The 26,787-nt window shown below is 37.0% G+C and overlaps 1 protein-coding gene across 10 annotated transcripts in view; it reads right to left on the reverse strand.

Moving 5' to 3' along the window:
• The window catches only part of COL24A1 (collagen type XXIV alpha 1 chain), a 305,122-nt gene that overhangs the window by 91,835 nt on the left and 186,500 nt on the right, over window positions 1–26,787 (reverse strand). For all 10 annotated transcript variants that reach the window (XM_053592398.1, XM_053592400.1, XM_053592399.1 and 7 more), the window contains 5 exons: window positions 19,462–19,515; window positions 11,774–11,827; window positions 11,496–11,549; window positions 10,147–10,200; window positions 9,880–9,987 (listed from right to left, as the gene is read on the reverse strand). In XM_053592398.1, the coding sequence (XP_053448373.1) occupies window positions 9,880–9,987; window positions 10,147–10,200; window positions 11,496–11,549; window positions 11,774–11,827; window positions 19,462–19,515 (324 nt within the window). The remainder of the gene's footprint in view (window positions 1–9,879; window positions 9,988–10,146; window positions 10,201–11,495; window positions 11,550–11,773; window positions 11,828–19,461; window positions 19,516–26,787) is intronic.

Below are 26,787 nucleotides of genomic sequence, written 5' to 3' on the forward strand. Positions count from 1 at the left end.
CCTGCCTCATTTCAAGTTCATAACCTTGCCTCATCCTTCATGGAGCTATAGTAGCAATCAAACAAGAAAGAGCCAGCTCCTCTTCCTAACTCCTAACCGGCCAACATCCTTGCTCACGTACCCACGTGTTCTACCTCCCTTCTCTTACAGAGGATGAAGCGCCCTTCTCTGGGGGAGGCCAGCTCCTCACCTGTGCTCTGAGGCCCATGCCCTCTCACCTCTGCAAGGGCCCCGCTTCTGAAAGAATCCCCTCTCCGACTTGCGCTATCAGTTTTTTCTCTGGATCTGGATCATTTCCAACATCACTCAAGTCCTTGACCTCATGGGTCTTCCTCCATTACTTATGTACTTTTCTAGTTCCACGTTCTGTTTCCCACTCAAAACAAAACTTCTTGAAAGACTTGTTTATGCTCCTTGTCACGAATTCCTTCTCATTCTGTTTTCATTTGGGCTTTTGTTCTCACTCCGCCTTCTAAAACTGTTCTTTTCCATTCACCAACTGCTCTCCACATAGCCAAAGCCAGTGGTCAGGTGTCTGGCTCACTTTACTTGAAATGTTTTTCCCCCAAGTCTTAGAACTCATTTAAGCCCCCAATTAATTAATTAACTAAACCAACATGCTCCCCTGGTTTTCTACCAACATCTTATATGCAGGCTCATCCTCTGCTCAACCTTTTTTATCTTTTTCGGTGGTGTCTTTCTGTCCCCATGGCTTTAAATATACGTGTATTCTTGATTCCTAAATTATATTGCTTGTTCTGATTGTACTGCTGGCCTTCTAATACCAACTTTATGACATCTTTTTAAAAATTTCTTTGTGTGTTCGATTTTTAGAGATGGGGTGGGGGTGGGGGGTCTCTCTATGTTGCTCTGTTGCCCAGACTCACCTTGACATCTTCAACTCAAGAGATTCTTCTGCCTTGGCTTTCCAAGTAGCTGCAATCACAGGTTTGTGCCACCGCGTGCACCTCTTTTTGATTTTCTAAAGGTGTCTTAAATTTGTCCCCCATCCCTCCTCCCACCACTGAACTGCTTCCCTCTTAGTCTTCCCCATCTCCATTGTAATGGGGAAACATCCTGAAAATTATCAAAATGTTTTCCCTTTTGGAATCTTTGAATTAAGAACTCTGCCCTATTTACCCCGAGGGGTCTGTATGCCCAAGGGATGAAGGTCTTAAGAGAAGATTTTGCTATTTTCTTTCAACATTTCCCAACTTGAGTCTGGAATGCCCAGAACATACGCCTGCCCCACATCTGAGAGCCGACGTCTGTCCTGGGCAGGATTTTCCTTGGGGGCAGAAGGATGAGGACATGACACAGGGAGGTAAAGAGAGGCCTAAACTTTTTTTTTTTTTTTTGGCTCTAAGAGAATGTGGAAGACAAAGAGGGAGGGAGAGACATAGGTCTTCAGATTTTCCTCTTTCTGAGTTTTGTCAGAGACCCTGTTCCTTTCTAGGCATCCAGAATTTGAAAAGTTATCTTCCCTAGCCATCACTTAGTCTGTACCCCTGTCATGTGGTTGCTCAGCAAGATGAAGAAGACCACGTGGTGAGGCTTTCCTGAGCTCCTCTTTGATTACTACATGATGATCATGGGGACTCAGAAACAGCTGGGGAGCTTGTGGAGGGCAGGGGTGGTCACTCCTATAGGAAGATGGAGTTCTGTAATAAGGGCTGAAGAGTAGATTGCTACGGCTGGGACTGAATGAAAAATCACAGCAGACCTCAGATCTATAGAAATTAGTGGTAACTGACATGAAGCCAGTTCAGAAAGGAACCCATGCATTTTCCCCCCAAAGAAAAAAACCCCTCAAATTACCAGCTGCAGACATCGCCAGCAGCTAGCAGGACAGGAAGTGAGCGAATTTCTAAGGGACATTACCTGCATCAGAATCCGAGGCTTTGTCATCCTGGACATCGTAAGACACAGGCTGAGTGTGGGAAAGCAGTAAAAGAGGGAGGACAACGAATGAGAAATCTAAGAGGCTGAGCGTCTTGATAGTATGAGCATTCCCCGCAGAGACAGCTACATTATCAACTGAATGGGATTTTAAACTTTCTCTTTGCCTCCTGCACGACCCCCTCCTCATCTCACCAATCAGTGAGGAAAACTAGATGAGCCAGAAATAAAGAAATGACATATTGTACATCTTTAAGCACAAATCTGCAGCCCGGTTATACATTTAATATGACCATCCACTCAGCTGCTAAGTGGATTTATTCTTTTGTATTTTTTCCCACTTTCTTAAAATCTAAAGCAGCAGCAAACCCAGTCAGCTAGCCCTCCAGCCGTCCGTCTGCCCACCCTTCACCGTCTCTATCGCTCTTTTGCATCCCAGTCCCCCATCACGCCATCATTTTTCATCTAACTACTGCCACAGCCTCCCAAGAGGTTTCACCCCATGGTCCTTTTTTTTTTTTTTTTTTTTTTTTACAACATGCTAACCATATAAAGCACATACCTCTCCCTGTTCAAAACCTTCCAAATGGCTGTCCATTGCAAGTAGAATAGTCTCCACCCCTCTTGGCATGGTCTGTACCACCCTACATCATCTGGCTACTATTTCTCTACACTCCAGCCACATGGGCCTTCTTCCTGTCTTGTTTGGTTTGTTTTTTTAAAAACAGACTGAGGGCCTCTCTCTGTTCTAGGGCCTTTGCATTATATATTCCCTCTTCCTCCAATGCTCTTTTTCTCAGATATTCGCACAGCTCACTCCATGTTTTTGGTGTCTGGCTCAGTGTAAACTCAGGCAGCGCTTCCGTGACTACCCCAAGGTAGCCCCATATACCTAGCCATTCTGTATCCCAATACCATGTCTTACTTTCTTCACAGCACTTGTCACTTTCCGAAATTATTATTCTTGTTCACATGGTCTTCCTACACTAGAATATAAATTCCACGACATCAGGAACCTTGTCTGTTTTGTTCAGTGCTATATCATTAGTATCCAGAACTGTGTCTGGCATACAGTTGATGCTTAACAAATATTTAATGAATGAATAAATGAATGCCAGCATGCATGCCCAAAGGTGAAGATAATTAGCCTTAAGCAGACACCAAGCTAGTCTCCTAGGTATCTGTCTGCAGGGAAATAGCATTTTAAAGAACATATACTAAATATTGGAAGTAAAACCAAATTTTATGAATAAAAAGCAAAGTGCTGTGGGAGATTTTCATGACATTTTTTAGATTCTAGGAGATCCCTTAGGAATTGTTCACACAGTAAACTTTTATACATATTTGAAGAACCCATCATGTATGAGAAAGGAGTGACTTTATTCTATATTGTATTTTTTTTCTGTCATAATAACCAGAAAGTTCTCCCTTGGTTCTTTTGTTCATTGTTTATTCTTTACAAAAAATATATTGCTGTTGTTATCTTTTTCGGGGGGGGGGTGTCTTAAATTTCTACTCGTATTAGGGTAATTTTTTTAGTGTTTGCCCCAAAATGCATAAGTAATATTTTGGTCCAAAATGTTGGCTCTTAAAAGTTAACATTGCCCACTGCAATCCATTTGTGTATTCAAGTTCTTCCAAGACCTACAGGAAAAATAGCAACATTTTCTACAATATGAATATTAAAATACATTTCTTCTTGAGTGCTTTGAGGTTTCTCCATACTTCCTTCCAGAAAGGTTGTACTAGTTTGCAGTCCCACCAGCAGGGTAAAAGTGCTCCCATTTGAACCTGCAATCCCATTACTGGGCATCTACCCAGAAGGAAAAAAATCCTTTTATCATAAGGACACTTGTACTAGACTGTTTATTGCAGCTCAATTTACAATCGCCAAAATGTGGAAACAGCCTAAATGCCCACCAATCCAGGAATGGATTAACAAGCTGTGGTATATGTATACCATGGAATACTATTCAGCCATTAAAAAAAATGGAGACTTTACATCCTTCGTATTAACCTGAATGGAAGTGGAAGACATTATTCTTAGTAAAGCATCACAAGAATGGAGAAGCATGAATCCTATGTACTCAATTTTGATATGAGGACAATTAATGACAATTAAGGTTATGGTGGGGGAGGAAAAACAGAAAGAGGGACGGAGGGAGGGGGGTGAGGCCTTGGTGTGTGTCACACTTTATGGGGGCAAGACATGATTGCAAGAGGGACTTTGCCTAACAGTTGCAATCAGTGTAACCTGGCTTATTGTACCCTCAATGAATCCCCAATAATTAAATAAATTAATTAATTAAAAAAATACATTTCTTCTATAACTGTAGAAAAAAGAATGCTATTTATTTATTTACATATGTCATATATAAATATTTCATATATATGTCATGTTGATAAGGAACAGTCAACTTGCTGTTGCCTGCTAATAAAATAGAGAAACAAGTTGGGGTTTCCTACCAATTACTTTCAACTTCGTGAGAGTAGCTGTTCATCTTGGAAGCGCTGCATCACATCTATTTTTTAAAACAGATTTGTTGAGAAATAATTCACAGGTGCACATGTGATACCCACATGATACATACATGTGATATCCACATGATACACACATTTATAGATGATATTCACATACCATGTGTGTGGAATCATGTATCCATTTTAAGTGTCCACTTCGATAGTTTTTAGTGTATTCACAAAATTGTGCAATCATCACCACAATTTTAGAGCATTTTCATCATTCCCTAAAAACATCTCATATCTGTAAGCAGTCACTTCCTGCTGTGAACACTCATGTATAAGTTTTTGTCTGAATATCTGTTTTAATAATCTTGGGTATATACCTAGGAGTGGAATTGCTGGTTCATATGGTAAGTCCAGGTTTGACATCTTGAGGAATTGCCAAACTAGTTTACAAAGACACTGTGCCCTTTTATATCTCATCAGCAATGTACGAGAGTTTCAATTTCTTTAAATCCTCATTAACACTTGTCATCTTCTGTCTTTTGGGTTATAACCACCCTCATGTATCTCATTGTGAATTTGATTCACATTGTCCTGGTGACTGATGATGTTAAGCCAGATTTTCATGTGCTTACTGGCCACTAGTATATTTTCTCTGGAGAAAATCAAGTCTTTTGCCCATTTTTAATTGTCTTTTATTGCTAAATTATTAATATATTCTAGATACAAATCCGTAATCATATATGATTTTCAAATATTTTCTCCCATTTTGCAAGTTGAGTTGTCTTTTCACTTTCTTGATGATGTCATTTGAAGCAAAAGCTTTATTTTAATGTAGTGCAATTTATCTTTTTTTGTCACTTGTGCTTTTGGTGTTATCTAAGAAGGTTATGCCTACCCCAAGGGATTGAAGATTTGCTCCTATGTTTTTTCTAAGGCTTTTATACTTTCAGCTCTTACATTTAGGTTTATGAGCTAATTTTTGTGTGTAGTAGAAGGAAAGGTCCAACTTTATTTTTTTGCATGTGGTTATCTAATTGCTAGTACCATTTGTTGAAAAGACCATTCTTTCTCTCATTGAATTGACTTTAGCACATGACATACTTTTATAATTCAATTTATTATATTTAGTTATTTTCCTGAAATTTATTTCAACCCTTGAGACAGCCAATAACACTAAATATTGTTAAACAAAATTGTGAAATTACAGAGTGATTCCCATCAAAGACTATGATCCTCTTCTGCCTGAAACCTTTCTCTAGCTTCTCACCACACATTGAATAAAACTCAGACGTCTTACTATGGCTTAAAGTCCTTTCATTATCTGCTTCCTACTTATTTTTTCAAGTTCATATCAAACATCTTTTCATTCTTCATCATGCTGCAGCTACAATAGCTTCCTTTTAGTTTTCTTTAAGTCCTTAGTTTTTTCTTACCTCTACATCTTGGCCTTTGCTGTTCCATCCTATTATACTTTAAAGGATCTTCCCACAGTTCTTTGCACAATAGGTTCCTTTTTATTCCTCAGGTCTCAACTTAATCATCTTGTAATCAGAGAAGCTTCTCTAGCTGACATATGTTTTCTACTATTAAAAAGTTGACTTCTTACCCTTAATTTGAATTCTTTTCCATCATCCTGTTTATTTCCATCATCACATTATCACAATCTGCACTGATCTTTAATCTGTCAATATTCTCCACTAGATTAGAAAGTATAAGATCAGGAACCTTGGTATTCTTGTTCCCCACTGGACCCCAAAGCTTAGCAGAGTTCTTGGTTCATAGAAGCTACTCAAAAACTTTATTAAATTAATGAATGGACCAAATTACATTTTGCTGCATAAAATTCAGTACATTTTATAGAATCATAGTCTGTAAGGCTGAATAAAAATTTAGAAAATCTAAAGTAATGCTTTTTTAAAGAATCTTTTCTTTCAAAGAAAACCTATATAGAAGCTAGTATGTTAAACAGATGTAAAAGGATCTTTTATGACTGACATGCTAATTCACTGTTCCTTTTGACATAACTATCTTGGGGGGGAGGAGGTTCTGCCTAGCTCCAACCCCTTTATTATGAACTGAGAAAGCAAAGAATGACTTATTTGTCCAATAGGTGATATGACTCTTTAATGGGACAGCAGGGGTTTGAACAATGGTGGCATAGTGGTCAATTAGGGCTTTCTATTTTTGTGTTGCTGTATGATGAAATAGTTCACAACAAACAAGCCTAACACCATTCAGATGATAAAGATTTAGATAATCCTTTCTCTTTAATGCTGTAATGCCACTAACCCCAAATTCCCAACTGATTGTTTTTCAGGGTTTCCCAGGAAACTGTCTCAGAAACAAGAGCTATGCATATTTTATCATTTCCCCCCTAACTATTGCTATTCCTCTGATCTTTATTACTTTATTGTTCAGATCTTGTTACAAAGGCTTGAGAAGGGTGCTTTATTCCATCTTCTTTTAAGACATTCCCCTCTATCTAATATACTACCCTAAACCGATCAGATAAAACACATTTCAATAAATCCAACTGAATTTTGTCCCAAAGGAATAAAACCAGACAATTTCATTTTAATACATTCAACTTTGGAGTTTTAGCCAAATCTGTTTAGATCTTGGATACCACAGTGGTAGAATTTTTAGCAATAGACGACAGACCATAAGTCAAGCAGATGTTTCATTTCAGATGCTTCCCAGCTCTTTTCTCAAGAAAGAAAAGAGAGTTATGCATTTAGGTAACCGAACATTTTAGCATAGAAGCAAAGCATAAAATATACAATTTTTAACATGGTCGAACAAGTCTGTATCTTGATTTGGAATTTGTTCCTGATGCCTCCCCTGCCTTATTTTTCAATCTTCTAGGTCAGGCATTCTCAAACTGCGGCCCACGGGCCACATGAAGTGGTGTGAATTGTATTTGTTCCTGTTTTGTTTTTTACTTCAAAATAAGATATGTGTAGTGCACATAGGAATTTGTTCATAGTTTGTTTTTTTTTTTAAACTATAGTCTGGCCCTCCAACGGTCTGAGGGACAGTGAACTGGCCCCCTGTTTAAAAAGTTTGAGGATGCCTATTGTAGGTAGTTAAGTAGAACTTCTCTTTTCTTGATAATTTTTTTTTTATTTCTTTTTCCTACTCTAATTCTTGTTTATTTTGTAAGAATTCAAGGTAGCATCTTTGTAACGCTGCCTAAGGAAGAATTTTAAAAGTGCAAAATTAAATCCAGCAGCACGCTGTCTGATTAAGCAATAGTTCCTTGGATCATAAAATCCTTTTGAAAAAATATGCCATGGTATTTTTACTGCGTTTATAAGCTGAAAGGCATTTAAAATTCCAAGGAGAACAACAAAAAGAATAAAAAAGAAACACACATGTGTTGTTACTAAAAAAAGGCACCAAAGATGTGTTCTAGGCAGGATTGTTCCTGGGAAAAATTATGAAGCAGATGAAATCTGTGTTTATCATTTTTCCATGCCTTGTTTTGAGCCCCTTTTTCATCTCTGCTCTGCCCATCACCAGCCGTCATGCTACCTCATCCCTTTCTGGGATTTCCTGCTGTGTTATCCCATGAAATATGTTTGGGTCATCCCCATCAACTCTTAGGATTCTGGTAGGGGAAGTAGGCTAGTCAATTTAAAAAAATCCATGCTAAAGTATGAATACTTGTAGTGTCATCCAAACATAAATTTGGCAAAAATTCTCAGGAAGAATGCCACTTTCTTGGCATTTGTTACTTGGCTGCTCTGTGGGTCCATGCTAACAGTAGAGGGATGAGTCCTCTAAAAAGATGAAAGCTACTAAGAACCCTAAAAGGACTAAAGCTGGTTACTCCTGGAGAAGGGAGGCTTAGAGACACGTAAGTCGGAAAGGAAAAGAACTAGCGCCAGCCTGCCATCTGCTATATTATCTTGTCTAGGTCTCAGCTTTCACTGAATCTGAGTTTTTTTTCAGTTGCAAATGGGAAATAATAACATCTATAGGTTTTTGAGAGGGTTATACGAGAATATATGACTAATGTTTTGTGTCTGGACCAATGATGTTTAAGATTGTTTTGGAAAATGTTCCCTAACACTTTGTATTTGCTGGGGTGGAACACTCACCCATCACGGTTTTCGAGGCCTGAGAGGACAGGCCAGAGGGGAAATGGGCACTTCATCATTATTGCAAAGCTGAAGGAAAAAAAGATTCGATTTGTCGGTGCTCAGAAATGTGTGACACTTCTGATGCATCTTCACTCTTCGAATGTCATTTTAAAATAATGCTGGTATAAGCATTATTTGGAGAAAGGTGTGTTAGAACATTATTTTAATTGGTGCTAAAGGAATTATAGTTGTTGGTAAACAGGAATGGTGGGATGCCCAGTTAATGTTTCATTTATGATACTTGTTGTAGTCTTCCAGATAAAACGTTCTTCTTAGTTCTACAAACCTAATTGAGCCCACTGGGACCAGGAGCTCTCACAGGACGTTCAATGATCTGGAAGTTGTAAGCTTGACGAAGAGAAGTACAGGAAAAAAGCATGAAGATGACAAACTATAAATTACTTTTCTGTTTACCAGCCTGCTGGCATGATCAGTTTACTCACGCTCAGTTCCTTGGTCTTTACCAAGCCCCCATGTGGAATCACGAAACACAGAAGCCCTGTGGTTTATGGGAAGGAGTCAAGACGGAGCATCTGTCTGGTTTTTAAGAGCTAGGATGTCTCTAGGGGAAGCGACCCATATGCTTAAAAAGTACAATCTTTAAAAGGCTAAGTCAGACCACCATAGTTCAGAGAAAAGATAACTCATTTTCTGATAGGGTCCAAAGGATTGCCTCCTGAGACAGGGAAACATCTTCAAAGGTAAGACAAGGCAGAGCAATAAAGACAGAAGAATCCTGGGGAGAATTCAGGATGAGACGTATGAGAAAGGAAGAGAGAACAGCAAAGTGAAACTGTTAAATGGTCTCAGAGGCTGTATCTGGAAGAAGATCTGTAACTAATAGAATAAATTACATGTTTAAGCCAGGGAGATGCTGTTCTCATTATTTATTTACATCTTCCATTTGCCTAAAGGTGAGAGAATTTGTACAATCTGACATTTAGAATTTCCCTTGAAATAATACAATTTAAAATCAGATATTGATAGCTTATGTTATGCTTGCAAGAATTTCTTATTTCACTCTAGAGTTATTATTATACAATATCAGCTCTATGAAGAAAAATCCAAAATACTCCATCAAACTAGCTTTGAGACAACACAAAGTATTCCCTTATGAATGTTTTACAGCAGAGGTTCTGTGGCTTATGAACAGAGTATCTATCCCTAAGACACATGGAAATAGAACCTTTCCTCTTTGGGTCTTAGGAGGGCTGATAATACATCCTTTATTTGTCCCTCTTTCAAGCCATAGTTCTACATCTCTAATTCCTCACTGGATCTATAAGGGAGTTAGAGTATGTAGGTCGGTGCCACGTGTGGGTACAGAATTCACTAAGAATTTGAAAATGGACACAGTTGTACTCACCGGAAGGCCCATTTGACCCATTCTTCCCACAGGCCCTACAGTTCCTGATAAGCCCATCTCTCCTTTTTCTCCATCCTCTCCAGGCAGTCCCCTTCCTCCTAGGGTTCCCTGTAACCCAATAAAAACTTTTAAAAAAAGAAATGCAGTGAAATAATTATGCCACTCAATAGGCAAGTTTTTGTACGGCGCACAAACATGATTGTATCTAATGTTTTAAATATTGCACAAAACACCTGTTTAATATATAATATTAAAAGTACAATTTACCTTTAATCCATCTTTTCCTTGGAGACCATCTTCTCCAGGAGCTCCTGGTTCACCCTATTTTGTAGCAGAAACAGTAAGATTAATTTTTTGCTATATCATTTATCTTATTTTAGTCTTTTGCCCCCAGCACATATAGAAAGTAGCATGTTATGTTCATTTATTTCTATTTCTACTTTATTTCCAAAGGGGATTTAACAGTATAATAAGCACGATTTAGTTTTCCTTGAATATCTCTGCAGGTGATCTAAAGAATCAGTGGAGTAAATTCAAATATGAGATGGTTCAAGAATATCCATAAGTTTTAGATAATTAAATGTTATATATATCCATTTATATAGCTAGATCTGTATTTCTGAGTTCAAGGAATGTAAATATGGCACCTCACAAAATTATAGCACCTTGCGACACTGAATTTATCTGGGTTAATACAACCTGATTCAGTTAGAATCACTCTATCAGAATTTTACTTTCTACATTTTCTCCCTTACATAAAAGAGGCAAAGATTAAGACCATAGTACATTAAAAAGCTGTCTTTTAGATATGAAATTTGCAGAAATGTAGAGCCACATTTTATAGAGCTATTAAAGTAGCATTAGCTCTCTTGATGCCTAAATTATTTAAAAGTAAATTAATTTGCGCTTATTGTTTCTTCATCTTTCCTATCACTAACACTTCCATGACCCTCACCTTCCATTCGCCCCACTCCCCTAAAGAAGGGAATATGAAAAGAATGAAGCCAGATATAAAACAAATCTCCCTACTTTGCTTTTAAGTGAACACAAGTCTAAACTTAGTTTGGGCACCATCATCTTGGGAAAAATTTCCTTGCAACAGCTCAAAATAAAGCTGTCTGTGTTAGTATAATTTCTCTACGCTATCTAATTACAACTATTTATTACTATTTCCTTGCATCTTGTCAATTTGGCATGATTATAGGTCTGATTTTCTTTGACAGCATAAATTAGATTCATTTTTTAAATCTGTCTTGTTAGATCAGGAAACAGTCTGAGAGTAGATAACTGGCATTTGTGAATTCTTCTTAATGCTAAATTAGTGACAATCACAGTCACTCCACATTTTTGGCAAGGGTTCTCCAGGGTGCACCTGATTTTGAGAGAAGGATGTATGAGGTTTAAACTATAAATGCTACTAAATTAGGATGAAAACAGGGTTTGGCATGCAGTTCTGAAAATAATTCAATAAAGACATTCTCTATAATGTTATCAGAAAGGTTTCTATAATGTTATCAGAAAGGTTTATCATGCTGTTTTCAAAGTACTTAGGCTAAGTTGTGAATTTCTGAAATAAGTGAGTCAGTACATTCAAAAGGGTTTCAGTAGGCTCTTACCCTTAACCCTGGCTCCCCAGTTCCTCCAACACTGCCTAGAGGTCCAACATCTCCCTGAAGAAACAAAGGGAAAGATTGAACTCTTTTTTTTTTGTATTAGAACCGTGTTCTAATTACAGAAGGTGTGTCGTGAAGAACAGGAGTTGCAAAACACTTCCTAGTTTTATTTGGTGCATTCACCTGCTTGCAAGATAGTAGCTATTTGCCAAAATGTGGCCAACGTAGGAGATTCAATGGCGAAAGTTTACAGACCCTTCTTTACTTTTTAGGGAGGTTACCTTTGGACCTGGCTCGCCTTGCAGACCAGATTCTCCCTCAAGGCCTGGAGGTCCCTACAAGAATGATTTGACACGTTATAAAGGCAGTAACAACCTCCTAAGAAGATGGTGGTAATTTTAAGCTCATGGGTAAGATAGGTGTGTCCAAAAGAGGGTCTTTGTGGTCCCTTAGATACTTCATGGCATGAAATTAGGTACTTTCTGGACCCTTTAACAGTTCAAATGTCAAAACAAGTCCACCTAAAATCAGGACTTTTAAGACCAGTTTCTTCTGATCTTTCCCTTCATCCTTCCAGGGGTTCTCAAACTTTTTAAACAGGGGGCCAGTTCACTGTCCCTCAGACTGTTGGAGGGCCAGACTATAGTTAAAAAAAAAACAAAACTATGAACAAATTCCTAAGCAGACTGCACATATCTTATTTTGAAGTAAAAAAACAAAACGAGAACAAATACAATCACACCACCTCATGTGGCCTACGGGCCGTAGTTTGAGGACCCCTGCTTTAAACCTTGGTAGAACAAAACTACAAACGAACAAACAATACAAACAAAATACAATAATACAAACAATAAAAACAAATGATTCCCTCATGTAATTTTCCACCCTCAGGCTCTTGCTTTTCTCTGTGTTTTCTCACCTTCGCTTTCCCCATCCCTTTGTGTTGTGGAGCATACTCTGGGCACTTCCTTACAAAAATTCATTTTTCCTTATTGATTTTATAGAAAATACCACACAAATAGAGATGAATTTACTCACATTATAAAAGACACACACAAAGGCGCACACACACACACACACACGCACATAGATGGAGCTTCTTTTCCAGCCTTCCATCGTGAGTGGGTCCAGTTTTGTTGACAATCTTTTGGTTCTTAGGACTTTGACATACACCTTGTTGCATCTTCCGGCCCGGCTATTCCCGGTCTGAAGCTCTAACAATTGTAGATGTATTGTTTTTGTCTGCTAGAGACACTGACCTTGTCTCTGAGCACACTGTGTGTGTCCCTCCCTTTCCCTTCCTTCCTTCGTTTACTCACACCTCTTTCCTTTCTCCTTTCCTCACCCTTCTCTCTTCTTTTCCCCTCTCTCTTACTCTCTCCTTCCTTCTCTTTCCCATTGACTTTCTTTTGGGGATTCCTCAAGGTTTCTGATCCATGACAAACTTCCTTATAATTATGAGATACTAAAAGTTCTTTTATATCGTCTATAGTATTTTAGATGGGAGAAAGTTCAGTTTTCTGTTTTGACTCAGCTTCTGGAATCTATATTCATTCCCCCCCCCACCCAAATAAAAGCTACGCATGCACAAAGAGTAAATGGGCTTAGAATGAAAAGCCTCAGTCTTATTCTTCAAAGGCCATTGTATTCTGAAATATTTTTTGTTTTAGTTTTCCTAGTGACTACTATACCTCAATAAGTATACCATGACATTTTTATGTATCGCTTTGCTGAAAGTTTAGTTCCCTTATATCACTTCATTTTTATCATTTCCTCAAATTTTTAAATAGTTGTTATACTATTTTAATTCCTCCATTGGTCCCCTTTGTAACTCTTTCACTGTTACAAAAGGCAGTGTAGAGCATTACTTAAGTGAAAGGACTCCAAAGCCAGACTGCCTGGGTTCTGCTCTATCCCAGAAATTATAGACTTTTTTTATTGTTGTTGAGACAGAGCTACCTGGGTTCTGCTCTTCCCCAGAAATTATAGACTTTTTTTTCTTTTTTTGCAGCCAGAGTCTCATTTTGTCACCCTCAGTAGAGTGCTGTGGCATCATAGCTCACAGCAGCCTAAAATTCTCAGGTTCAAGAGATCCTCTTGCCTCAGCCACATGAATAAACTGAGACTCCAGGCACCTGCCACAATGCCTAGCTATTTTTTTTCTATTTTTAGTAGAGATGGAGACTTGCTCAGGCTGGTCTTGAACACCTGAGTTCAAAGCAATCCACCTCCCAGAGGGCTAAGATTACAGGCATGAGTCACCATACCTGGCCTAGAAATTATTTACCTTAATATGTCACTCTAAAGTTAAAATTTTCTCTTACGAGAATTATAACTCTGCCAGGACTTCTTCCATATCAAAATTGCTCTCTGTTTTTAATTTGATGACCAACCCCCATACTGTTTTACATAAAATGTAAAGATTCCCTATACTTCACATCCTTGCCAATATTTATTTTTCTTTTTTTTATCTTTTTATAACATCCATTCTAACTGGGATGAGGTGATATCTTACTGTGATTATGGTTTCCATTTCCGGGATGACTAGTGATGAGCATTTTTTTACATACCTGTTTGTCATTTATATGTCTTAATTTGAGAAATGTCTGTTTAGGTCTTTTGCCCATTTTTAAATCAAGTTATTAATTTTCTCACTCTTGTGTTGAGTTCTTCAGTATTTTGGATATTAACTTCATGTCAGATAATATAGTTTGAAAATATTTTCTTCCATTCTGTAGATTGTCTCTTTACTCTTTTGATTTTTTTCTTTGCTGTGCAGAAGCATTTTAGCTCAACACAGTCTCATTTGTCTATTTTTGTTTTTGCCTCTGGTGCTTTTGAAGTCTTATTCCCCAAATCATTGCCTGGACCAATGGTGTGGCACTTTCCCCTTATGTTTTGTTTTAGCAGTTTTATAGTTTCAGTTTTTACCCTTCTGTGTTTAATCCATTTTGAGTTGATTTTTGTACACAGTGAGATATAAGGATCTAATTTCATTCTTCTGCATGCAGATATAAAAATTTCCCAGCATCATTTATTGAAGAGATCGTTCTTTTCCCCTTGTGGGCTATGCACCTTCATCAAAAGTCAGTCAGCTATTTTATTTCTAGGTGTGGAGTTATTTCTAGGCTCACTCAGTTCTTTTTTTTTTTTTTTTTTCTTTTTGCAGTTTTTGGCCTGGGCCTGGGTTTGAACCCACCACCTTTGGCATATGGGGCTGGCGCCCTATGGTTCTTTGTGTCTATTTTTAAGCCAATAACCATGTTGTTCTAATAGCTTTATAGTATACTTTAAAGTGAGGTAGTCTTATGCACCACCACCCCCAGGATTGCTTTAGTTATTTGGGGTCTTTTTAGTTCTATAGAAATTTTTAGCATTTTTTTCCAATTCTGTGAAGAACATTATTGGTATTTTGATGAGGATTGTATTGAATCTGTAGATTGCTTTGCGTAGTATGCACATTTTAACAACATCCAAAGAAAGCCAGGGCAGTGCCTTATACTGTAATCCTAGAACTCTGGGAGGCAGAGATGGGTGGATTGCTTGAGCTCAGGAGTTCAAGACCAGCCTGAGTGAGAGTGAGAGGTGCTCTCTACTAAAAATAGAAAAACTAGCCAGCCATTTTGGTGGATGCTTATAATCCCAGCTACTGGGGAGGCTGAGGCAAGAAGATTCCTCAAGCCCAAGAGTTTGAGGTTGCTTTGAACTATGATGATGTCATGGCACTCTACCCAGGGCAAGAGAGTGAGACTTTGTTGTAAAAAAAAAAAAAATCTAAAGTGGCTCGGCACTTGTAGCTCAGTAGTTAGGGTGCCGGCCACATACCCTGGGGCTGGCAGCTTTGAAATGGCCTGGGCTTGCTAAAAAACAATGACAACTGAAACAACAATGACAACAACGACAACAAAAATAGCCAGGTGTTGTGGTGAGCACCTGTAGTCCCAGCTACTTGGGAGGCCGAGGCAAGAGACTCGCTTAAGCCCAAGAGTTTGAGGTTGCTGTGAGCTGTGATGCCAAGGCATTCTACCGAGTGTGACATAGTGACACTCTGTCTCATTAAAAAAAAAAAAAAAAAAACCTAATTTGCCCCTGCTAAAAAGTGACTTCCTCCAACAAAGAGACCACAAGCTTAACCCATGTTTGTTCTAAGTGGGAACTGACTCTGTTGAAAAATACCATTTGGGCTGCTCCCTACAAGGCTGAACGCAGGGTAGAGATCTCAGACACTGCTAAATTCAAACAAACAAATAAATAAATAAAAATAATCCAAAGAAAATGAAATTGGTATATCAAAGAGCTGTCTGCACTTCTAGGTTATTGCAGCATTATTCCCAAAGCCAAGATACAGAATCAACCTAGGTGGCACTCAATAAATGAAGTGATAAAGAACATGTGGTATAAATACACAATAGAATACCATTCAGCCCATAAAACAGAAGGAAATCTTGTCATTTAAGAAAACACAAAGAAACATAGAGGACATGATGTTAAGGGAAATAAACCAGGTATAGAAAGACAAATGACCTTACTCTTCCATGGACTTTAAACATTTGAGCTTGTAAAGGTAGAGAGTAGAATGGTGGTTCCTGGAGGATGAGGTAGGTAGTGAGGGAGAGGGAACGGCACGATGATGGTCAGGGGATACATAATTATAGTTAGAAAGAATCAATTCAAGACATCTATTGCACAGCAATCTATAGATTCAGCTAAATCCCTATCAAAATTACTTTTTAAAAATAAAAAAGAGTGGATATTAAGAGCTTTCACTACAGAAATGGTAACTGTGAGCCAATGTATTGAATTAGCTAGATTTAACCATCCCACGATGTATATATACTTCAAAACATCATGTTATACATGATAAATACCTGCAATATAGCTGTCAACTTAAAAAAAGTAAAAATTAAAAACAAACACTGCTTTTAATCTCATAGACCTTCTCTAGTCCTCATTCCTCTCCCCCCCCCCAATTTGTCAGTCCCTCTTGGGACTCATTTCTTTCTTAGGCTAAATCCAGTAGCTGATCTCTCTGGTACATATTTTGTTACGTCAGTCCTTGATAGGAGCTTTAACTTGCCTTTACCGTTTCTATTTTCAGATGAATATTGCTGGGAAAAATGATACCTTTGTACAAAGTGGCATCATTACATGTTGAGAGGCACCCTGGATAGGTTCTGGAGGCAGATTGCCCAAATTTAAATCTAGGCTCCATCATTACTACTAGCTTTTACTCTTGGGTAAATCACTAACCCACTGTACACTTTAATTTTCTCATCTGCAAAGTAGCAGCTACACCTACCTCACAGAGTTATGGTGAGAACCCGTTAATTCAGTAGAGCACGCAAAAAGTGCCAGGCACATAGAAAGTGCTCCATCAGCTATAATTATCATTATGATTCGGAATACAAGGCAAACTCACCATCTCCTGCTTCAGTTGGACTTTGAGTGAGGTATGCCTGTTCTTTTACTTGTTTGGGGGCAATTCTCTCTTCAACCACTATTTTAAACCACCCTCTTTTCATCAAATCACCTATTTAACCCCTGCTCCTTACCACATGAGAATTTTTATCCTACTCTCTTAAATAATTTCAAGCTATGATCTCTCTCAGATATCTTTAGGTACAGACCATACAGCATATTGTAGGTTATAAGAAATAACTTTGGAGTAAGATCAAAGCCCTTCTCTGTTACTTGTTAGCCAATTACCTTGGGCAGGTTAGCAGACATGACCTTCACTGACCTCTCTAATAGTCGTCTTTTCTGGCCTCAGGAAGAGGTACTGCTGTATAGCCTGTAATACCTAAAATTCTGGAAACCTTTTTTTTTTTTCCTATACTCAGTGATGACTTTCTATAGCCTTTAAAACAATTTTAAGTTTCTGAACAGAAGACATCAGACTTTTCATGATCTAATTGTTTTCCTACAACTTCATCTATTATCACTCCTTGCTTTGATTTTACATCAAAGAATCCATAGCTACTTCATATTTGCATGTTCTTGCTTATACTAGCCTTTTTTCTGCACTTCCCTAATCCTTATTCCATTTTCATATAGCTAATGCCTGCTCTTTGCTAAAACTCATCTTCTCATCCCTTCTTCCTCCACACAAGTTCATTCGTCTTATTTCTCCCCTTCTGTGGGTGGGGTTGAGTGCCCACTGCAGTGTTCGTATATTGCCTGGTCAATAGCTCCATCCTTGAGCCCAATACATCACAATATAATGACTTTTTATATGACTGTCATCTGGAACAGATTATAAATTCCTCAAGGAGTTGGGGACCATATATCTTAGTCATCATCGTGTCCCCCAGCAGACACACAGTGCAAAGTAAGAAAGCATGGAATAATCAAGGAATAAAAATACAGCAAAAAATTTTCATGTGGGAAAGAAGAGTTTTACCAGGGATGTGGCTAACAGGTTTGAAGATGTTAGATCAAATTGAACATTATTTATCATATTAAGACATTGGCATTTTATGTAAAAAAGCTTTGAGAGCTCTTAAAAAGTTCTAAAGAGATGAACCATGTAAGAAAGATAAACTGAAAATAACTGGAAGATGAAATGATAGGATTGGGGGGGTGGGACACAATTGTAAGAGAGGCTTTACCTTACAACCAATAAGTGTAACATAATTCTTTGTACCCTCAATGAATCCCAGACCATGGTAGCCAAGTCAAAAAAAAGAAAGAAATGATTGGACTGGAGGAGACATGGAATAAGAGCGGAGGACCAGAGCACTGGCAATAGGGTTGGAAAGGGAAGGATAGATTGCAAGAGAGAATGAGAGAGGGAGGCTTAGTCAACGGGAAATGATGGCTGATTGGAGAGGGTGAGGTAAAAGGGGGTATCCCAATTTTGGGTTATTGGCCTAGGATGATTCTTAGTTTGGGATTATCAGGTGTGAGTGATATCTTTCATTGAGATGGGAATAAAAAGAGCAAGAAAAGTGGAAAGGTGATAGGCTTGGTTTAGATATTTTGAATTTGAGATGTTCATGGGATATCTATGTGGATATGTTAAAAGACAATAGGAAATCAATAACTGGATCTGAGGAGAGAGACATGAATTAGCACTAGTAAGCTGAGAGCTATTAGAGGAATACTGACACTTAAAGTCACTGTGATAATATAATTGCTGAGCTGAGGAAGTAAAAAGGCAACTTCATGTCAAAACTAAGAAAGGCTAGGGACAAGGTAGAGAATCAAGAGAGAGAAGTTGCACAGAAGCCAAGGGAGGAGAGAATTTGTTTAGTGCTAAAGTTAACAAACAATAAAAATAAGTATATTTTCATAATAACAAATGTGGCTTACTATTTCAAAATATATAAATACATTATAAATAGGGTTCCTTCTCCCTCTCTCTCATATATATTATGATACATTCATCATATATATATTCATTATAATATCATTCAATGATATTATATATATACAATGTGTATATATATATGTATATATAATAATTTATATGACTGCAGCAGTGTCATCATAGCTCACTACAATCTCAAATTCTTGGGTTCAAGTGATTTTCCTGCTTGAGCCTCCTGAGAAGCTGGGACTACGGCCATATACCAACACAGTCCCCTAATTTTTCTTTCTTTCTTTTTTTTTTTTTTGTATAGATGGGGTCTTTCTATATCGCTTAACCTTGAATATTCTTTTATAAAGGACATACAACATCTTAGAATGAAAGACTATCAAGTCCACTCTAAATCAATGAGGGGGAGTTTTATTTACTTTTTGTTCTGCTTTTTCAATGACCTAATTGCTGGAGGACAACTTTGTAAGTATAAAATTAGGTTTATAAAATAATTATCCCTACTTTTAATCAAATTTTAGGCTTCATTTCCTGAATTTGAAATAAAACACTGTAAAATTATTCTTCATAACATATATAATACTAACTTTACCTTAGATCTTACAAAAAGCATTCAGTATTGATGTATAAGAAAGAGCCATAATAATTTACCTCAATACCCATTTCTCCAGGAGGTCCAGCTTCACCTTGTAGGCCTCGGGGTCCCTATGTTAAAACAGAATTTAAGAGATGAGAATCAAAGTTTACCTTATTTTAATGAACATTGCAACTAGTTGTAGAATTTATAATATGACATATATTATATAATATATTTATTATTGTATTATGCTATATGTGTAAACAAAATTATGCCTTTAGTTGATTCATCTGTGTCTGTTTGTGCATAGTATCAAGCTTTGCATGGATTCAAAAGGAAATAAAGACGTACCATTCATTCTTCTGTCGGAAGCCATATAAGGTACAGCTCGGCCTTACTTCCTTTTTAAGTAAAAAACAGTTTTACCTTTTCCCGGTAACTTTACCTGGCAACTAGCCAACAATCACCTTATGCCCCATCTTACTTACTCTAGCCAATCCCCAGTTAACAACTCCTCTGAACCTCCCAACAAGACCCACCCACCTTCCCCGTAATGCTTACAAGGTACAAGTTTTTTCAATAAAATTTGAGACTTGATCAGAAAACTGTCTTGTCTCCCTTTCTCGCGCCCCTTGTTTGTTTTTCTCCTTTAGGTGGTTCCTGCGCCCCCCACGTTGCTGTCCCGCGGGTCGGGACATTCTTCCATTCCCTAATTCACTCATTCATTCAACAAATATTTATCAAGCACCCAGGAAGTATCATATATTGTGCTAAGTGCTTTCACAAGTTATCTTACTTGATGGGTATAATATAGTCATACATCTACTTAATATTTTAGCAAATATATGACAAAAAGATATTTTAAGGAGTACATATATGATCTTTTCCACCGTCTCTACAGTTTTGCCTTTTCCAGAATGCCATGTAGGTGGAATCATACACCATATAGCTTTTTCAGCCTGGCTTCTTCAAGTTAGTCATATGCATTTAAAGTTCCTCTATACATTTTTATGGCTTGATACTTCATTTTTATTGTGAATAATATTCCATGGTATAGGTGTACCATGGTTCATCCATTTACTCATTGAAGGACATTTTCTTAATTGGTTCAGGCTGCTGTAACAAAATACCATAGATTGATAGCTTATAAACAACAGCAATGGATTTCTTATTTTTCCAAAGGCTGGGAAGTCTAAGATCAAAGTGCTGGCAGATTTGGTGTCTGGAGAGGACCCACTTTCTGCTTCACGGATGGTACCTGCCAGCTGTGCCCTCACATGGTAGAGCCCGTGAGCTGGCGCTCTTGGGTATCTTGTATAAGGACACTAATCACAGCTTTAAGAGCTGTGTTCTGATTGCCTTCCAAAGATCCTACCTCCTAATGCCATTACTTTGGGTATTAGGAGTTCAATACATGGATTTTGGGAGGACATGGAAAACATGTTGGGTGCTTCAAATTTTTGGCAACTATGAACAAAGATGTTACAAACATTCATGTGCAGGTTTTTGTGTGGACATAAGTTCTCCACCTATTGGGTTAACACCAAGGAATGTGATTTACCAGTTGACATGGTAAGAATATGCTTAGCTTTGTAAAAAACTGCCAAACTGTCTTCCAAAGTTGCTGCACATCCTCACTGGCATTTGGTATTGTCAGAGTTTTGGATTTTGGGCATTTTAGTAGGTATACAAAGTTATCTCATTGTTGTTCTAATTTGCACTTCCCCAATGACACGTTTTCGCATATTTTCTTTCTTTTTTTTTTTTTTAGAGACAGAGTCTTACCGTATCACCCTCAGTAGAGTGCTATGGCATCACAGCTCATAGCAAACTCCAACTCCTGGGCTTAGGTGATTCTCTTGCCTCAGCCTCCCGAGTAGCTGGGGCTATAGGCGCCTGCCCCAATGCCCAGGTATTTTTTGTTGCAGTTTGGCCGGGGCCAGGTTCAAACCCATCACCCTCAGTATATGGGTCCAGCACCCTACCCACTGAGCCACAGGTGCCGCCTTCTTTTAGCATATTTTCATGTTTCTATATCATTTCTATATTTCCTTTGATGTGGTGTCTGTTCAGATATTTTGCCCACGATCTAATTTTTTTTTTTAAAAAGACTGTTTTTCTTTCCTTCTTTCTTTATTAGATATGGTTCTCACTCTGTGGTGCAGACTGGAGTACAAGAGCCCAACTGTAGTTCACTGTAACTGCAAACTCATGAATTAAAACAATCCTTCCGCCTTAGCCTCCTGAATAGCTAGGACTACAGGTGCATGCCGCATGCCTGGATAATTTTTTTAATTGTAGAGCTGAGTTCTCACTATGTTGCCCAGGTTGCTCTTGAACTCTGGCCTCAAGCAATCCTCCTCCTTAGCATCCCAAAGTGCTGGGATTACAGGAGTGAGCCACCACGCCCAGCCTATTGTTTCTTACACATTCTTTCTATATGTTGGATGTAAGTGCTTTCTTACAGGTGTGTTTTGAATATATTTTCTCCGAGTCTACACCTTGTCTTTTCTTTCTCTTAAGTGTCTTTTGCCATGTAGACATTTCTAATGCTAATGAAGTCCAACTTATCAATTTTTTCTTTCATAGACAGTGCTTTGGTGTTACAGCTAAAAATTTATTACCACATGTAAGGTCACCCAGATTTTCTCCTATTTTCCGGGATTTTTGTAGTTTGCATTTTACAGTTACATCTATAGTTCATTTTGAGTTCTTTTTGCTTTTTTCTCTTTTTGGTGAAAGGTGTAAGGTCTATGTCTATGTTCATTTTTTGCATGTGGTATCTATTTGTTCCAGCACGATTTGTTGAAAAGACCATCCATAATATTGTCATTGCTCCTCTGTCAAAGATTACGTGACTATATTTGTGTCTATATGATATACATATTGTGAAGAACGGAGACTATATCTGTTTTTATTTCTAGGCTCACTATTCTGTTCCAGTGATCCACAGTTGATCCTTGAACAACATGGGGGTAAAGGGTGCCAACCTCCTGCATAGTTGAAAATCTGCATATAATTTTTGACTCTCCCAAAACGTAATGACTTATAGCCGCCTATTAACTGGAAGCCTTACTGATAACACAAGCCATCAATTGACACATAGTTCATAAATTACAAAAATTATATATTATATTCTTACAATAAAGTAAGCTAGAGAAAGAAAAGAAAATGTTACTTAGAAAACTGTAAGAAAGAGAAGATATATTTACTATTCCTTAAGTGGGAGTGGGCCATCATAAAGGTCTTCATCCTGTCTTCTCATTGAGTAAGCTAAGGAAGAGGAGGAAGGGGGGGTTGGTCTTGCTGTCTTACAGGCGGCAGAGGTGAAAGAAAATCCATGTATAAGCAGATGTTTGCACTTCAAACCCGTGTTGTTCAAGGGTCAACCGTATTTTGTCTATTTTTGGGGGGAGGGGGGCAGTATTGTACTGTCTTGATTACTGTAGCTTTATTATTATGCAAATCTTGAAGTCAGGTAACATCAGTCCTACAAGTTTGTTCTTCAATATTGTTTTGGCCATTCTGGATCTTTTGCCCTTCCATATGGACTTTAGAATCTATAAATATCTACAAAGTAACTTCCTGAGATTTTGATTAGAAGTGCATTGAATTGATAGATCAAATTGTGAAGAACTGACATCCTATGTAATATTGAGGCTTCCTATCCATGAACATGGAATATCTTTCCATTTATTTAGACTTTTAATTTCATTGACCAAAGTTTTATAGTTTTCTTCATAGAGATCTTATACATATTTTGTTGCATTTATACCTATTTATTTCTTTCTCTTTTAGTTGCTAATGTAAATGATATGCTTTTCATTTTAAATTCCAATTATTTATTGCTGGTAATATCAGAAAGCAATCAACTTTTATAAATTAACAGGTATCTTGTTATGCTGCAACCTTTTTATAATTGCTTATTAGTTCCAAAAGTTTTTAAAAATATGTTTTTGGGGGGACTTTTTACATAGGCAATTATGTTGCCTACAAACAAAGATAGCTTTACTTCTTCCTTCCAAATCTGTATAATTTTTATTTCTTTTTCTTATCTTACAACACTAGATAGGACTTTCAATTCAATCCTAAACATGCTTAAAAAAAAGGAACATCCTTTCCTTGTTTCCTTGTTCTTAAGGGGAAAGTATCTAGTTTCTTATCACCATTAAATATGATGTTGTCTATAACGGTTTAAAAAGGTATGTTTTTTATAAACCTGAGGGAGTTTTTCTCTATTCTAACTTTGCTGAGAGTCTTCATGAATAAATAAATAAATGTTGAATTTTGTGAAGTGATTTTCTGCATATTTTTATTTCATATTTTCTTTTTTAGTCTCTTGAGGGGATAGATTATATTAAGGGATATTCTAATGTTAAAACAGCCTTGCAAATTTGGAATAAATTCCACTTAGGTATCATATACATTTCTGTTTACGTATTATTGGATTGAATTTGCTAAAATTACGTTGGAGTTTTTTACATCTATGTTTATGAATATATTGTTCTGTAATTTTTTTTCTTGTAATATGTTTGTCTGGTTTTGAATTCTGGTATTAGAATTCTTCTGTCCTCACAGAATGAGTTAGGAAGTGTTCTACTATTTCTATTTTCTGGAAAAGATTGTGGAGAAATGGCAGCATTTGTTCCTTAAATGTTTCATAGAATTCACCAGTGAAATCATCTGAGCCCAGTATTTCCTGTATTAGGTTATTAATAATTGATTCTATTTCTTTAACCATTAAGGCCCTATTGAGATGATAAATTTGTCTTTATTTGAATTTTGGCAGAAAATGTCTTTCAAAGAATTGATCCATTTTATCTAAGTTATCAAATTTGTGCACAAAGAGTTGTGCATGGTATTATTATCTTTTTGATGTCCATGGGATCAGTAATAATGAACTCTCTTTCACTTCTGATATTAGTAATCTGTATTTTTCTTTTTTCCTCCTGTTGTTAACCTTGCCAGGGATTGAGCAATTTCATTGATGCTTCAAAAGAACCAGTTTTTGGTTTCCTTGATTTTCTCTATTGTTTTTCTGTTTTCAATTTCAATGATTTCTGCTCTGATTTTTATTATTTTTTCTTCCGCTTACTCTGTATTTAATTTGCTCTTCTTTTTCTATTTTTCTAATATGGAAGCTTAGATTATTAATTTGAGGTCTCTTTCCTAAGTTTGTATTCAAAGCTATAAGATTCCTCTATTAACTGCATTTCACAAGTTTTGATAAGTTATATTTTCATTTAGTTCAAGCTGTTTTTCCTCAGCTTCTTTGACCAAAATGTTATGTAGAAGAGTGTTGTTTTTTCTCTAAATGTTTTGGGATTTTTCCAATCATGTTTCTGTTATTTATTTTTAATTTAATTCCATTTTGGTCTGAGTGCAGACATTATATGATGTCTATTCTTATGCTGTTTATCTTTGTTAAGGTGTGTTTTATGGCCCAGAATGTGGTCTTTCATGGTGAACTTTCCATGTGAGCTTGAGAAGAATGTGTACCCTGCTGATTTTGGATAAAGACTTTTACAAATGTCAATTAGAGCCAGTTGACTGAGGGCACTGACCGACACTACTGATTTTTTGACTGCTAGATCTCTCCATCACTAATAGAGAGGTAGTATTATCTCCAAATATTGTAGTAAACTTGTATAATTATCCTTGTAGTTCTATCAGCTTTTCCTTCATGTATTTTGATGCTTTGTTGTTAAGTGGATGCACATTAAATATTCTTATATCTTCTTGGAGAAATAGTCCATTATCATTACGTAATGTCCCTCTTTACCCTGATAATTTTCTTGGCTCTGAAGTCTTCTGTGTCTGAAATTAATAAAACTATTTCAAACTTTCCGTAGATTAGTGTTATCATGGCATGTTTGTCTTCACCCTATTATTTTTAATATATCAGAGTCTGTATATTTAAAGTAGGTTTCTTGAAGACAACATACATTTGGGTCTTATTTTTTTTTTAAGTCCACTGTCATTCTATAAGTCTTAATTGGTGCATTTAGATGACTGACATTTAATGTGACTATTGATAGAGTTGGGTTAATATGTGCACACCTGGTATCTACCATATTTTTGAGTTTTCTTTTAGTTCCCCTTGTTTGTATCTCCTTCTCTTCTTCTGGATTTTTTTTTTTTTTGCCTTGTTTTAATCAAGCTGTCAGGATTCTTCTTCTTCTTTTTTTTTTTTTTGTTTTTGGCCCGGGCTAGGTTTGAACCCGCCACCTCCAGCATATGGGACCGGTGCCCTACTCCTTGAGCCACAGGCGCCGCCCAGGATTCTTCTGTTTTTATACACTGTTTTTAAAATCTTTCTTAATGGTTGCTCTTGAGTTTGCAATATATATTTACAATTAATCCAAGTTCATTTTTGAATAACACTATATCGCCTCATGGATAGTGCCAATAACCTATAACAATTCCTTGTACTCCCAATGGGGTATGGAAGAAAATGGAAAGAGAAAAAATAAAAATAAAAATAAGAGGAACAGATAATAAGTTTTAAATTGGTAGGAAAATAGGAAAAAAACAAACAAACAATTCTTCCCTCTTGCCCTTTATAACACTGCTGTCATTCATTTCACTTATCCATAAGATATAATACAAAATATATTTTTGCAATTATTATTTTGTACAAATGGTCTGTTAGATTAAGAATACAAATTTTTTCTTTTTTCTTCATTTATTTCTTCTCTAATACTCTCCCTTTCTTCTTTTCTAGATCTGAATTTCTTACCTTTATCACTTTCCTTCTCTCTGAAGAATTTTAACATTCTTGCTGGTCAATTAGTGATAAATTCCTTCCATCTATGTTTGAGAAAGACTTTCTCTTTCATTTTTAAATCCCAGTTCAATTAGTTCTGAAATTTCTGCCATATCTGTCTGTTTTTGATAATTTATCTTTGCAGACTATTTTTTTTCTTTTAACCTGCCTTACAATTTCTTTTTGCAAGCCAGACATGATGTATAACATAAAAGAAACTATGGTGAGGTGAACAGACTTTTAACATGAGATTTTATATTATTTGGCTAAGGGTTAGGGTGTGTTTACTGTTTGTCATAGCTGTGATATTTGAAGCTAAATGTCCTCTAGTCACATTGTTTTTCACTCCTCTGTTTTCTTTAGGCTTTCCTAGCAGTCTTTCAGTGGAATTTGAGGCTGCAGTTATTTCAGCCATAATCTCCTGTTATTGTGTAGCAGCCCTATTGATGTGGTGGTAAGGTCTAGGGGTGGAGGAAACATTCTATGGTCCTATGATTAGGACCCAGTCTTTAAATGAGCCTAAGTTGGATATTTTCCATGACCTATGTGAAAAGCCAGAGGGAGCTGAAATTGACTATTTCACTTCCCAAAATTGAAGACCAAATTGTGGATATATCCCTTCACCCAAGTCAGT

Source organism: Nycticebus coucang, chromosome 5 (assembly GCF_027406575.1).
Source record: "Nycticebus coucang isolate mNycCou1 chromosome 5, mNycCou1.pri, whole genome shotgun sequence".
Classification (NCBI taxonomy): domain Eukaryota; kingdom Metazoa; phylum Chordata; class Mammalia; order Primates; family Lorisidae; genus Nycticebus; species Nycticebus coucang.